General features: G+C 33.0%; 1 protein-coding gene across 1 annotated transcript; it reads left to right on the top strand.

Moving 5' to 3' along the window:
- The first annotated feature begins 4,061 nt into the window (after positions 1-4,061).
- On the top strand, positions 4,062-11,152 carry LOC134694918 (E3 ubiquitin-protein ligase TRIM22-like). The gene is made up of 2 exons (XM_063556027.1): positions 4,062-4,146; positions 9,251-11,152. The coding sequence occupies exon 2, from the start codon at positions 9,261-9,263 to the stop codon at positions 10,947-10,949; it is 1,689 nt and encodes a 562-aa protein (XP_063412097.1). The 5' UTR covers positions 4,062-4,146; positions 9,251-9,260; the 3' UTR covers positions 10,950-11,152.
- Positions 11,153-14,593: the final 3,441 nt, after the last annotated feature.

The raw sequence follows: 14,593 nt of genomic DNA, 5'->3' as shown, positions 1-14,593 counted from the left end.
AAAATCAGTACATGCACAACAAACAGCACACAAAGGCAAAGGAACAGCGATGTTATTGCTATTCTTCATCTCAATGTCAGTGAGGCATTCAACACGGAGCAAAACCCCGCTCACCTCACTGAAAGTTTTTAACAGTTCCTAGCACTGGCTTGAGCGAAATACTCTGCAAACATAACTTGGATACACTTGGAGACAACACCTAATCCCCTCATGTTTTATTGCGCAAACCTTGTATTAGTTTTAACAGATTTTATCAAATTGGAAGAGAAAGGCAATGAAACAGGTAGGACCAATTTCCCCTGTATCTGTTTCATTTGTAGCGTCAATTCGTCAAAATGACAGATCCTTATATAACATGTTTGTCCATCTCATTCTTTATAAGCCTGTCCATGATGATGTGCCTTTTTATTTAGTGGTTGTTTTTAGTTGCCGTGTGTCATATTTCTTTTTCGTTTAATGTTTTACCCTTAACTAGTTAAAGGGGCCTTTGGTTTTTTCGTTTGAATTATTTAATTTTTTGTTAAATGTCGGGTGTATATAAGGTATACAAATATATTTAATATAAGATGTAGTTTTTGCTAATTGTTCAAGGTGTCCTTTAAAAGTAGGTAAAGGTTTTGTTTATTGTTGAAGGCCGTTTGTTGGTTATTTTTCCAATAATCAATTAAGCAGAGTTCATTTATCACCAATTTCATTATCATTCTTTGAACAGAGACATATATTGTATATCACGTAAGTACTCTAGCTGTGACGATAATTATAATGTTTTTTTTGTTGAACTAATTTCAATATAAATTGCATACAAACTCCTAATAAAAGTGTGTCTGATGAACTTATTGCAAAGAAATTTGTTTGATAAAAATCATTTTCACAAACTACACTGAGAGTCGAGCTAGAAATAATTCATAGTTCAAATAAAAACTTTGCAGAGAGATTTAAGACGTAGGCTCTGCACATTTGGTCGACCGAGTGACATATGCCATCAAAATTGGTCCTAATGGTGATCTATATGGATAGAGAACACACGTAACGTTTTGTCTTTGCAATAGACGGTAAGACCTTAAAAAAATATAATTTGTCAACGTGCGAAAAACACAAAATAATCTCCGTTATCATGTGAGTAGGTGCGTGACCGCATGTCCATATTCGATAATTGAAGCTGTGATATTATTGGAGAATTCTGGCATATTAAAAACTAACTATCATCCTTTTTAGATTTATCTCATGTTTTTATTAACGCATTTTGTTCTACATGTTGATCCTTTCGGTTGTATTAGGTCTAATTCTTTGATCTATTATGTGTACAACTTATTTATTATTTCTATAGTAATTTGTACCAATTGTAGTTTGTCCAGAAACTGCTCGTACAAATAACAATTTGTGCAAAGTTTGACTGCATTTCACTTATAATTTGTACAAAGGATATTTTGTAGTTTAACATGCTAGAAATGATGGCCTTTAATATATTTTAACAGTTGACTGCATGTTCCGCTAAACAGATGATGTCCTCTCTCTAAATAATTCAAAGTTTGGTGACTATGTTGAACCCATCTACCCAATCACACTTGAAATAAAGTCAACTGCAGATACATGCAGTTTAAATTTAAAAAAAATATGTGGTATGATTGCCAATGAGACAACTCTCCACAAGAGCCTCATATTAGAGAATGATTTAATTTTGGATGTAACGCGTCTTCTGGTTCTGATTGCACACGTTAAAATAACCCACTACGCGGGTTATTCAGTGTGCACCACATTTTTTATGTTATTTCTTCATAGACAGAAAAACATTACAGTCATTCCTTAAACAAATTACAAGAAAAAAAAAATAACATTCAACAGATAATCCTGATGAAAGTACACAAACAGAAAGTTAGCCCCAGTGATAATGTACATCATAATGGATGACACTGATCATACGTGATAGGAAGCATTCACTAAAATTCACTGCGCACTTATCTGACTAACAGATCCAAGGTGAATGAATGTGTTACACAAAAAAGAAGGAGGCGGAATAATCAGAACTTGCTGCGGGGGAATGATGTCACTATACCTGTTCATCAGTTTGTTCGTACCCCACCTTACTGATAATAGAAATATCTTAGATGCAATAGTTAAATCTGGAGATTGTTGGTATTGCATTTCGCATTGGAACACCTGTTAGAATTTTAACAGGACTCGGATTCAAATTGAACCTGTCCAAGACACATGCTTATTCACATCCACATAATTTATCATTTAAATAAACATTTGCTACGTGTAGTTAAAACGCTTTCAAAAAAATGCTGTCCAGGGTTTTCTATGATTTAAATGCAGACAAAGGGAGGGTGAAGCACTTCTAAACGTAAATGTAAAAAGCAAAAGACGTTGTGTGATTTCTGATGCCATACATCACCAACATGCTTAAACAAATAAAACATTCTATTTTGATATTTTGTAAAAAAGCTTAATGTGTGGTCTTCAAAGAAAGTGTGTAACATAAAGATAACAGTAGTATAACGGTGTGCAAAAGTCATAAATCGATTAAGAGAAAAATCCGGGTCACAAACTAAAACCGAGAAAAAACACATCAACTATAACAGGAAAACAAAGGAATATTAGGAACACTGAAGTGCAACAAAAACAATCGCCAACATACATAGAAACGAACTACTAGTAATTGATAACTACTGCCATATTCCTTATCTGGTACAGGACGTTTTAAGAAAAATGGTGGATTGAACCTGTTGTTACGGCTAGACAAACCTCGCGCTTTACGAAAAATGTTAAAACAATATGATATTAGTGGGTAATCGGGGGAGCCACTTACTACGTAATGAGTGGTAGGAATGGGCCGCTGGAATAGGTCACTTTTTCATTCTCTATTATATATGAAAAGGGTGAGAAATTCCGAATAAATATATCATCAGGTTAACTTTATCACTTACATGAATATATCATAAGTATCTGAAACTAATAAGATGACAATATTTAATTTTGATGTGGTTTAACTACTTTTGTAAATGCAGCCAGCAGTTGTCAAACCAAGTAATCTCTATTTATTCAAATGGGGTTTACCACTGATGCTAGCTATCAATCTCATTCTTTTGACATTTACACCTAGTTAACATTCAAAGGTTTGCATACATGAAACATGAAAACAATGATTAAAAGAAATTTCATAGTGACAGCATTCTGTGACTACGCAGTCTACGGTGATGTTACTTATTATCAGTTTTTCATTTGTTTATACATGTAAGTATTCTAAAATTGAAAAAAATATCAATAGATCTGTTTTTTGTAAATTGATATATGACAAGGTATATATTTTTTTTCAACAAAATATACGAAAAGGGCGGGGTACTTGAGAAAGATTGAAGTGCCCCCCGCGAGAGTGGGTACAGTGGTTTTATTAACCAAAAATATGTCATAATCTCGAGGTCATAATAGAATAGTGTACAAGTTATCAGTAAATTTTAGTCAAATTTTGTATAAATTGTACACGCGTTTATTTGGACAAACTACAATTTGTACATTATCAAAATCATGCAAAAATACAAGTTATAATTTGTACATTTTTGTGTAAAATCCTAATTTATTCAAAAGGATAGCTTGAACATACCATATATACATATGACAATAATGTATTCAAATCAGTTTATATTTTGTTGTTGTTATTATTTGGTTTTGTAAGTATCCTGTTCCGTTATATATTTTGACAATAAAGAAAAAGAATTTCCCTTTATTTAAAGGTAAAAATCACTTTCTCAAGTCAGGAATATGACAGTTCTTGTCCAATCGTTTTTTATGCGTTTTGTTATTTGATTTTGCCATGTGATTATGGACTTTCCGACTTGATTTTCCCCTAACTTCAGTATTTTTGTGATTTTACTTTTTTCTAATCAGGGCTAGTAAACATGGTAAATGCAATCTACCACAGGAATAAGTCTGCATCAATCATGTCAATAAATAGGAAAATACTTCAAAAAGATAATCGAATGTAACACTATAGATCTCATCCGAAACTATTCAAACGGTTTAAAATATCGCGCCTTAAAATAATTTATTCCTATCATGTTTATCGGGGTCACTGAACTTGTGTCTTTGAACGGTTACAAAACATAAAGATATGTCGTATATAATATAGCTGACAGCTTTTAATAGCAGGTAAAATTTCTTGTACAATCTCATTGTGTCTGTTTTGTCTTATAAATTTCATACGTATGATCAATAACATTTATAAATGCTTGAAACACTGCGATTATTTTTAGAAAAAAAAAGAATTTGTGGAAAATTTGTAATGTATTCAACTTCCTTGTGTTCAGATTTCGTTATTTTCATGAAATAACGATTCGATCGACTTGTTTCTCGAGAATGGTTTACTGAAATTTGCATTTCCTAACTCTTTCGGTGTCCAAGAGCTTCCAGCTTCTACTCAAACTGTGTACAACATCACAAGTGTTTGAGAAGAAAGTTGATGAACTATAGGGTCATATGCACTGGGTCAAAGAACGTCTCGTTCTATTTCTAAATTATAAGTTCATCGGAAGATACCAAGGCCTTGTTGATAAATATATTCCGTTAGTTCAACAATAATGCACGATGCAGGGGCGGATCCGACCATTTTAAAAGGGGAGGGAGGGTTCCCAACCCAGGATAAAAAAGGGGGGGTCCAACCCCGGAACACTCCCCCTGGATCCGCCAATACGATGCCACTCGCGAAGTATATATTCTAGACCTGTACAGACGTTGTTTTACATCTTAATTACGTGTTTAAGTGTTCTTTTATTGTCTGTGTTAATTATTAATTTTACTGGTAGTGCTATTTTGTTGATGTCCATTTGACGTGGCTCGGTACTTATACAGCCCGTCATTGTGTTATTGTGTTTTGGTAATTTTTTGCGCTTTGTCTTTCGTTTGTGCTGCTGTGCTTTGTATGTATGCGTTGTATTCATTGTTAATATATTTGTTTGTTTTTATCGTGATCAGGATTATAAAACAAAATTAACTGCTGTATCCCTATTACCTATTATCGGTATGTCTATTTGTTTTGTTCACAAATTGCCAATATAAAAGAATTTTATGCGACTGTCATACATGTGGGAGGTTTAGCTAGCTATAAAATCTAGTTTCATTTTTCTACATATAAGAAAATGCCTGTAACAAGTCAGGAATATGATTGTTGTTATCCGTGCATTTTGTGTGTTTTGCCATTTGATTGTAGATTTTACGTGTTGAATTTTCCTCTGAGTTCGATATTTTTGTTTTATTTTACTTTTTGCTTTAGCTTTGAGCTAGGCTTGCCTACATGTGTTTTTTTAACTTCCAACGGGATCTGTCGTGATCATTTTGTCACGAAAATCTTGATTTATTTGCCACAAAATCCTCCTTTTCTATCAAATGCTATGAAACAGTAAAAAATAATGCTTTGCATCAAGTTTCCCCTTGGAATATGTTCAAAATGGCCTATCTCTATTATTCATTATATCTGTAGTTTTGATACAATTGAGGTTTAAAAAATTCGTACAAAAATGGCTACAGAAGGGTCCATAAACCTTAAAGGTCTTTTAAATGTGATTTATACCTCTTTAATACGTAAAGTGAGCTTATAATTAGATTTTATTATAACAATGGGAGAGATTAATATTGTAAGGTCACTCGAAGGTGTGTATATGTTTTAAATTGGTCAGACAATACTTGGTCAAGTTTTAGGTGCATCGACACTCCTACACCTAGGGCTTTAAGTACTCATAAAACATGACCAAGCATTATCTAACCTATATGTATTTTATATTGACAGACATTGACTATTTTTGTCTTGATTATTACTCATTTCCGTTTTCTATAATGATGGTCATTGTTTTACGCTTGATTAAGCATATTTCATTGGTTATATATCTTTTGTAGGTTTCTTTCTATTCTATTTTATAGAAGATTCTGGATTTATATCCAAATTGGAGACACGTATCATATATTTTCTGCTACTGTTTTCTGTTTCTTAGTGTGCGTATTGTTTGAAGGAGTTTCTCAATTATTTCAGGTCAGTTTACACACATATCTCTAGATATTCTATTTATATCTTATTTCATCTAACTGCTATTACATGATTTATCAGTATTTCACTCACAAGTACCTTTCCATTTTAGCATGACATCTAGGGGCGGATCCAGCCATTTACAAGAGGGAGGGTAGTGATTCTAACCTAGTATAAAAGGGGCTCTGTCCATTTGTCCCTATTTAAAAGCATGATCGTAAAAAATAGGGGTTTTAAAACCCGAATCCCCTTTTGAATCCTCCAAACACTTTGTAGTAAGAAGTGTATCATTACCGCATGACTGATGTATTTTTGTTTAGCGTAATGGTTCATAGTTTCCTTTTTTTCAAATATAAACGTATTACAGCACTTATTTTACTTTGAGTGTAAACAAACCTGTACATTCAGCAACAAACATGTAAGGCATGGCTGCACCTAGATGAATACATTTTAAAATCATTTTCAGTTCAAAGTAGTAAAAAATGAGCTGAATTTTGATATTAATTTGTTATCGTTCCTGCAGAAGATACCAAAATATACTAGGAAAGATAGTTTAGAAATATATAAACTGACCTTCAAACCAATGTGTCAATCAATAAAGCATACAATATTAAGATATTGCAGAGAAACCTATTTAAACCGAACCTCTTCGGGACTTAAGATTTTGTTTGGTTTTGGTCGATGTTATGTTTTATCAGGTTCACAACGCATACAATTTGATATGACTGTGCTTAAGAACATGATTGGTTTATACAGGTTTTCGGTTTATTTAGGATTCGGTTTAACCAGGTTTCACTGTACTGACACGTTTGCATTATGACCAGACAATACAAGACGCAAAGAAGGACAATTTAAATGGTGTCTGACAAAAGCAGATATATATTTATATCAGTAAACAAAAATACATCAGTCATGCGGTAATGATACACATTCTTACTACAAGTTGTTTGGAGGATTCAAAAGGGGATTCGGGTTTTAAAACCCCTATTTTTTACGATCTTGTTTTTCATATCAATATCAGTTTATAATGTATTTGTATACATAGAATTGGCTCATGACTTGTTACATGAATCTTTATTTCATTTATATATTGTTTTAATATTATAATTGTCTGTATTTGGATCACGCCTCTATTGTGCTCTTTCCAATAAAATATTGAATTGAATTGAATTGAATAATTATAAACGTCAAGTAAAATGTTTTCTACATAAATACATATCGGGTTGTTGTCTCTTTGACACATTCCCCATTTCCATTCTCAATTTTACATTTGTATGTACTGTCTTTTTAACATGTTTGAACTGTCATTTACATGTAATTTTGTTTAACTACAATTGCGCGCTTTGATTTTATCATAGAAGTGTTCACTTACAACTTTAATTTTACATCTATACATAGTATGCATGTTATTCATTTTAATTTGTGAATTATTTCTTGTAATTTGATTGCTTATAATAGCTGATTAAAAGGAATGGTCACGGAAAATGATTAACATTATAATGACATGCATCATTTCCTTAACAAAGTATGCTCTTCATTTTCAAACTTTATTTGGCCTTTTTAACTTTTTTTTACTTGAGCGTTACTGGTAAGTCTTTTATAAACGAATGCGAGTCTGACACTACCACAAAATTTCAACCCTGGTATCTATCAGGAGTTTATTGCTAAGGAATATTAAAATGCTTCCTCTGAAAACCTTGTTGAAAATGCAAAGGTCCAAAACTCTGTAATTCAGACGCTACGGGATGAAGGCAATTACGACTGACAAACTTGAATAATTTGACTCTTTTATGATTACAAAATGCCTCACATTGAATACAAAATATTCTTTTAGATACATTAACATTGAAAAAAACCCACAGGTAAGAGCTACTTAATTTAGTATGAAATATTTTCGCTTTGCTGCTGCTTCTTTATGAACTCGTATCCCGGACCAATCAGAACTAAAACGAACGTGAAATTCGTTTCGTCCCCGAGGGTATCACCAGCCCAGTAGTCAACATTTCGGTGTTGACCTGAATATCAATAATGTGGTCATTTTTATAAATTTCCTGTTTACAAAACTTTAAATTTTTCGAAAAGCTAAGGATTTTCTTATACCAGGCAAAGATTACCTTAGCCGTATTTGGCACAACATTTTGAAAATTTTGGATCCTTTATGCTCTTCAACTTTGTACTTGTTTGGCTTTATAAATATTTTGATATTAGCGTCACTGATGAGTTATATGTAGACGAAACGCGCGTCCGGCGTACTAAATTATAATCCTGGTACCTTTGGTAACCATTTACACCCCTGGGTGGATGCCACTGATGGTGGACGTTTCGTCCCCGAGGGTATCACCAGCCCAGTAGTCAACATTTTGCTGTTGACATGAATATCAATAATGTGGTCATTTTTTTTTATATAAATTTCCTGTTTACAAAACTTTGAATTTTTTGAAAAACTAAGGACTTTTTTTTTTATTCCAGGCATAGATTACCATAGCCGTATTTGGCACAACTTTATAGAAATTTGGATCCTCAATGCTCTTCAACTTTGTACTTGTTTGGCTTTATAAATATTTTGATATAAGCGTCACTGATGAGTCTTATGTAGACGAAACGCTCATCTGGCGTACTTATTTAGAATCCTGGTACCTTTGATAACTATTCACACATTTTAGAAATTTATTAAGTTTTTAAGTGGATCGGACTGTTCTCTGTCTACATGTAGATTTTTTTTATACATTTTAAAATGTGTATGCTGCATTAACAGCATTGCTGGCTTTGAAGTTGAAATTTTTACATTTTTTAAAAGAGTTATTGGATAGGTTATAGGGGTTGCGCCATTCAAACTTGTTTTAAGAGACCACTTAAGGGAGAGCACAACAGTTGTCTCTTAAGATAGGTGGACTATAAATATAGGTTCAATACATATGGAATGTACTACAGAGGCATCTAAAATTGGTGGTCTTTAACACAGGGTTTTGCTTAATACAGGTGGTCTTACAAGTAGGTTTGAATGTATACTGATATTCAAGTATCGGCTTTCTCATATTTTATTACAGTGATCGATTCTTATCGTATTGCTGTGTTATACATGATCACAGCGAAAAATCATCCAAATCTAGGTCAACAAATACTGGACACATTGAAAGATTTATATTTGATTATAAGTTTGCTTGTTATAAAATGCGAATTACAGAAAACATTGTGAGAATGATTTTATATTATTTAACATATGTCTTTCCATTTCAGGAAGTCCAAAATGGCTTCAGACAAACATGTACCTTGTGGACCGTGTAAGTTTGATGATTTCACGATTGAAGCAGGAAGTTGGTGCACTAATTGTGAAGAAGGGTTATGTGAAGATTGCGAAAACGTTCATAGAAAAATCAAATTATTACGAAATCATAAGGTCATTTCAATAGAAGATTATCGTAAGATTGAAAATGTTACCATTTCTTTGGTTTGTGAACTTCATGGAGAAAACCTAGAGTTGTTCTGTCAAAATCACGATAAAGCCCTGTGTAAGGCTTGTATCAGGTCACTTAACAAGTTATGTCCTGGTGTTGTACCAATTAGTGTTGCATCAAAAAAAGCAAGACAATCAACTGCTTTATCTGACCTTGAGAAAGAAATCCAGGGAACACTTCTTAACATGCAAGAATTCACAAAAAATCGTGAATCCGCTACTAAAGAAATTGAAAAGCAAGAATTGATGGTTAAAAATATAGTTTTTGAAACGAGAACAAAAATAAACCGCTACCTAGACAAGCTACAGGAAAAACTATTGCTCAAACTAGGTTCTATATCTGACAATTGTAAATCGAAAAACAAGGAACTCCTTCAAAAACTAGAATCAAAGACAAAATTGCTAATCAAACTAAATGAACAGACCCTTCAATTGAAACAACTGTCTTCTGATATACAACTGTTTCTCGGAACGCGCCAGGTCAATGAACGGATCGTTAGCGAGATCAAATCCATCAAGAGTGAAATGAGTGCTACCAAAGATTTTGAATTAAAAGTAGATATTCATAGTTTAATTGAAAATTTCTCAAAAAAAGTTGAGGACTTTGGACAAATAAAGGTATTGGAAAGTTGTACTGAGTTTGAATTCAGAAACTACAAAATGGATCAAGCTCAAATTGAGGCCAGCGTCCCAGCATCGGGAATCCTTTCCAATATGAAACTTCAGTTAATTAAAACATTTCAAATGAAGAGGGAAAACGACTTCGTAATAGATGTTAGAGGTTGCGTCATATTACCGAATGGTAATTTGTTGATGACGAATTACTCAAAACAGAATCAACTTGTAGAGTACAAATATACCGGTGAACACATGCGTGATATTCAAGTCTCGGCGTTGCCATTTTTCATTGCAGTTATAGATCCTAATCGTATTGCTGTGACGTACGGGGACACCGCGAAATTCATGGAAATAAGAAATACTCATTCTTTTCGCGCCGAAAAAGAAATTCGATTACCAAGTAATGGTTATGGAGTATCACATGAGGATGGCAGACTTTATGTAAAAAGTGGAAACTCTACAATACAAGTCATGGATTTATCCGGAAAACAATTGGAAACATTGAAATTATCATCTGATAGTGTGCTTAACATTACAACTAGCAGAGACAAGATATTCTACACAGATTACAAGAAGAACATAGTACATTGTTGTCGTTTGAATGGAGAAGAGTTATGGCAGGTTAAAAGGGAATCCGTTTCACACCCTTATGGTGTAACAGTAGACCATGACCGTAACGTTTATGTTGTCGGTCTTGTATCCAATAATCTTACAATCATACAACAAGATGGGAAAGACAGTAAGACACTACTGACAGAATCAGATGGACTATTTTACCCACAGGCTGTGGACTTTGATATGGATAAAAGAACACTACTCATATGTAATAAAGGAGGGAAAGTTTCAATGTACAAAGTCGTGTAACACTTTCACATCATATTACATGAGAACATTCCGTAAGACTTCGCATGTTTACCGATAAGAAAACAAACAAAATGAGCTTTGTCCTCCTTAAAGCAGTGATCCGTTATATTTTTAACTAGATTATCATATGGAAAGTTCTGGTTGAAACTTTGATGATGTTTTGTAACTCGTATGTTTATTAGGATTTCTTTGTATTAGATTTTAATATTCAAGCTTCTAATTGTGCTTTTCATTACTGAGCCCAATCTTATCTGTGTGCAAGGCATTTGACGTCTCATTGGGTAAATTTCTTGCGTGACAGGTTGCATTATCTGGTCCGTTAAGGCAGAATGGTAATGTACCACCTTTTGGTTCGGAATTACACTTTGTGAAATAATATAAAAAAAAGGATATGTGGTATGAATGTCAAGGAGAAAACTATCAACCAGAGTTCATACATGAGTTAGCATGTTTTGATACAGAAATGCAATGAAGTGTAGAATTTTTCATTTGAATAAAGACATTCATTTCATTTGTACCTGCTGTAAGAGCATTAACAGTACTAATTTTTCTGCACCATAAATGCATTTTGACAAACATTTTCTCTTCACAAATGCTCCAAGACAAAATCTTTGAATAGTCAGAAAGATATAACTTTGAGGACCCGATTTAACAAAATGGACCTGAATTATAGTCAAATACGGACAAGGAATCAGAGCTTAGCGTAATGGAGATATATGTCTTGATTTCAAAAAATGATAAGGTAGTAATAGCAATAACTGTTCAAATTTCTTTGTGACGTTTGCATTTTCTGACGCCCAACACGCGAAACAAGGAATGTGTTTTGTTTTAATTTGATAGATGCTTTTTGTGCTTTTTGTATATGTTTGTTTGTCTTCAGATTGTGATGACATCGTTTGATGTGTTTTATTATTTGATTTTGCCATTTGATTAGGGACTTAAGTTTTGAATTTTCCTCGGAGTTCAGTATTTTTGTTGCTTTTTTTTAAAACTGTACAAGAGAAATCCAAATATTTGAACATACAAACATTCATACAGAAGTTGATGAATTATTAAACGAATTAGAACATAAGTTCACAACAAAATGTCTTCCAAAAACAAAATAAGGTCTGTGTCCTGACAGGAAATACTGTGTAGTGTCGATTACAGCAGTTCTTTTTCATAACAATTATGTATCGACCGTACTCCTTTAAAGTCGTTACGTTGATAGATCCTAGTTTTATTATAAATTTGTTGAGTATCAATCTCCAGGAGAGATCACGATAGAAAACATACTGTTTAGTTTCGGTAGTATCGTTAGGGTTTGAGTTTGGCAAAACCTGTTAGGTCCTCAATTTTCTTTAACATGTTGTAACATTATTAAATTTTTGGAGACAGGAATTTGTTGTACACTCCTTTTGCATCTGGCTAAAAAAATATAATAAAAATATGGATATGTGGTATGATTATAAATGAGACAACTATCCACAAGTGTGGAAATGAAATAGGTTTGTGTATTTATAGGCCGTCGTACGACCTTCAACAACTCATACCGTATAGTCCACTATACAGACAGGAAAAAGTGAAACAATACAAACGAGAAATACTAACGGCCTTTACATAAACAATAAGGAAAACAAATATGAAAGACATGAACCAACGACAACCAATGAAAGCAAGGAACTTAAAACATGCAAATACAATGTTGCGGGGTTAAACATGCTTTTGCGCGCTCTACACTCTATATAACATGGTAAAGTGCTGTACAACACAAAATGGTTAGAAACGGTAAAAATCAGTTGCAATATACTATTCCGTATTGAAAAATATTGGTATAACAAATTCAACGCGTGATGTACTTACGTACATTAGTGTATTATACACATTTACCCCAGCAAACAAATACTATAGATATCCGTTTGACCTACTAACTGAATTTTGTTTGCATAACTTTTTTTGTAAGGAAATCATAAATAATGTTGCCTTATATATTAACGTGCAAAGAGCGACGTACTGTCCATAAACTAGGTATCAGTTACTAGGTCTCCATTCCAACAAGATGGGACTACAGATTTATACATCCTGCTATGGGCAAACGAATGTGACTTGTTGGATACACATTCCTCATAATGAAAAACACTAACTTATTTTAGGCTTCATGGACACCCTCAGCAATGATTATATCAAATACAATTTACAAAAATAATACAGTAAATAAATTGGCGCAATCATCAAAACATCTTTCTTCTCTTGTTGCTAAGTGCCTTTGCGTCTAAATATTTATATTTTTTGTCTTGATGCTTTCATGTACATGGTATCCAAATGTTTTTTCCTCGAGCATCACCGAGTATATGTTAGACTGTTATATTATGATTAGCGCCGTAAATTTTCGTCTTTTAAAGGTAACAACCTCGAAGGAGTCTGTATCCCACACTTGACATTTGACTTTGTGACTTTTTGCTTGATACAACTTTGCCATTCCATTTATATATGAGTAAATCGTTGTGTGGTGAATGATGGGATGGTTATGCTTTGTATACATTATTTCCATAAAAGATCGATGGAATGTGAATTACCTGAAAGTATGGGATGTTTGTGCATTGATTTATGTTTACGAATGATGTCCTTGCACACATGATAAAAGTAAGTAAAGGTTTGACAAGTTTGTGATATAAAAAAAAACCTGGCGTAATATTTTTTTAGTAATACATATATTTTATACCATGAGAATCAATAAGATTTTACATATACGAGCGAATTAAACAATTTTATATATATACAAGGATCGAGCATTTGACAATAGGAAATGAAAATGTATCTCTATTATCCTTAACAGTATTTAGCCTTGTTAGAAATACAACTATCATGATCCAGGAAAGGTCAATGTACATTGTAAGTAGTAGCTTTAAGTAAAGTAAGTTCAACTTTATAGATCTCTTTAGTGTACATACTTAAATCATCTTTATATGGTAAATATGAACTAAAATAGTAATCCTTGACCTATATTCTTCAAAAATTCAAATAGATATTTACTTTACAAACTTTAAGTTTAGAACGCGAAAATGTTAATAAATCTATGACTTGCATAAATTATTTCGATTCAAATAGTAAAAATACGGTAATAAAACTGAAGCGCAGATAAGTGTATCTTGTGAGTGGCTGTTATATTATACCCCAATAAATCTATGAATTGTATATGCGTCTCTTAAATAAGAGAAAAATTAGTTTAATCCTAAACCAAATCATTGTTTTAGTAGGGTATTATTTACCGTCAAACCTACAGTTCACACTGGGTCGATACCTCTGCTGGTGAAATATAAGTACTCGAGGGTATCATCAGCTCAGTGGATAGTACTTCAAAACTGACACGATTTAAAGCAACTCATTCTGAAATTGTCAGTTAATAAATTTAAAGTTTATAAAAAAAACTAAGATTTCAAATCCCTCAGGCAAATTTGACATTTAATAGATGGATTTTGCTATTATAAGGGCCTTTTTGGTCACAAAGGTCTAGAACTGTTTCGGTTCTCATATAGATTTTCAAAAATTCGGATTTGAACGTTCCTAATGATGGTTGTCCAGTAAACACGCTTCGTACGAATGTTATTTATAATGTGTTGTTTTCATTATTTGACATGTCGTTACTGAGGAGTGAGCCACCATTT

This window comes from Mytilus trossulus, chromosome 13 (genome assembly GCF_036588685.1).
Source record: "Mytilus trossulus isolate FHL-02 chromosome 13, PNRI_Mtr1.1.1.hap1, whole genome shotgun sequence".
In the NCBI taxonomy this organism is placed as follows: Eukaryota; Metazoa; Mollusca; class Bivalvia; order Mytilida; family Mytilidae; genus Mytilus; species Mytilus trossulus.
Note: the sequence above shows the minus strand (reverse complement) of the source record. Positions and strands in the feature narration are given on the sequence as shown.

What these genes read in the sequence shown, in the direction of transcription:
- LOC134694918 (XM_063556027.1), top strand. Translation starts at nt 9,261, where the DNA reads ATGGCTTCAGACAAACATGTACCTTGTGGACCGTGTAAGTTTGATGAT.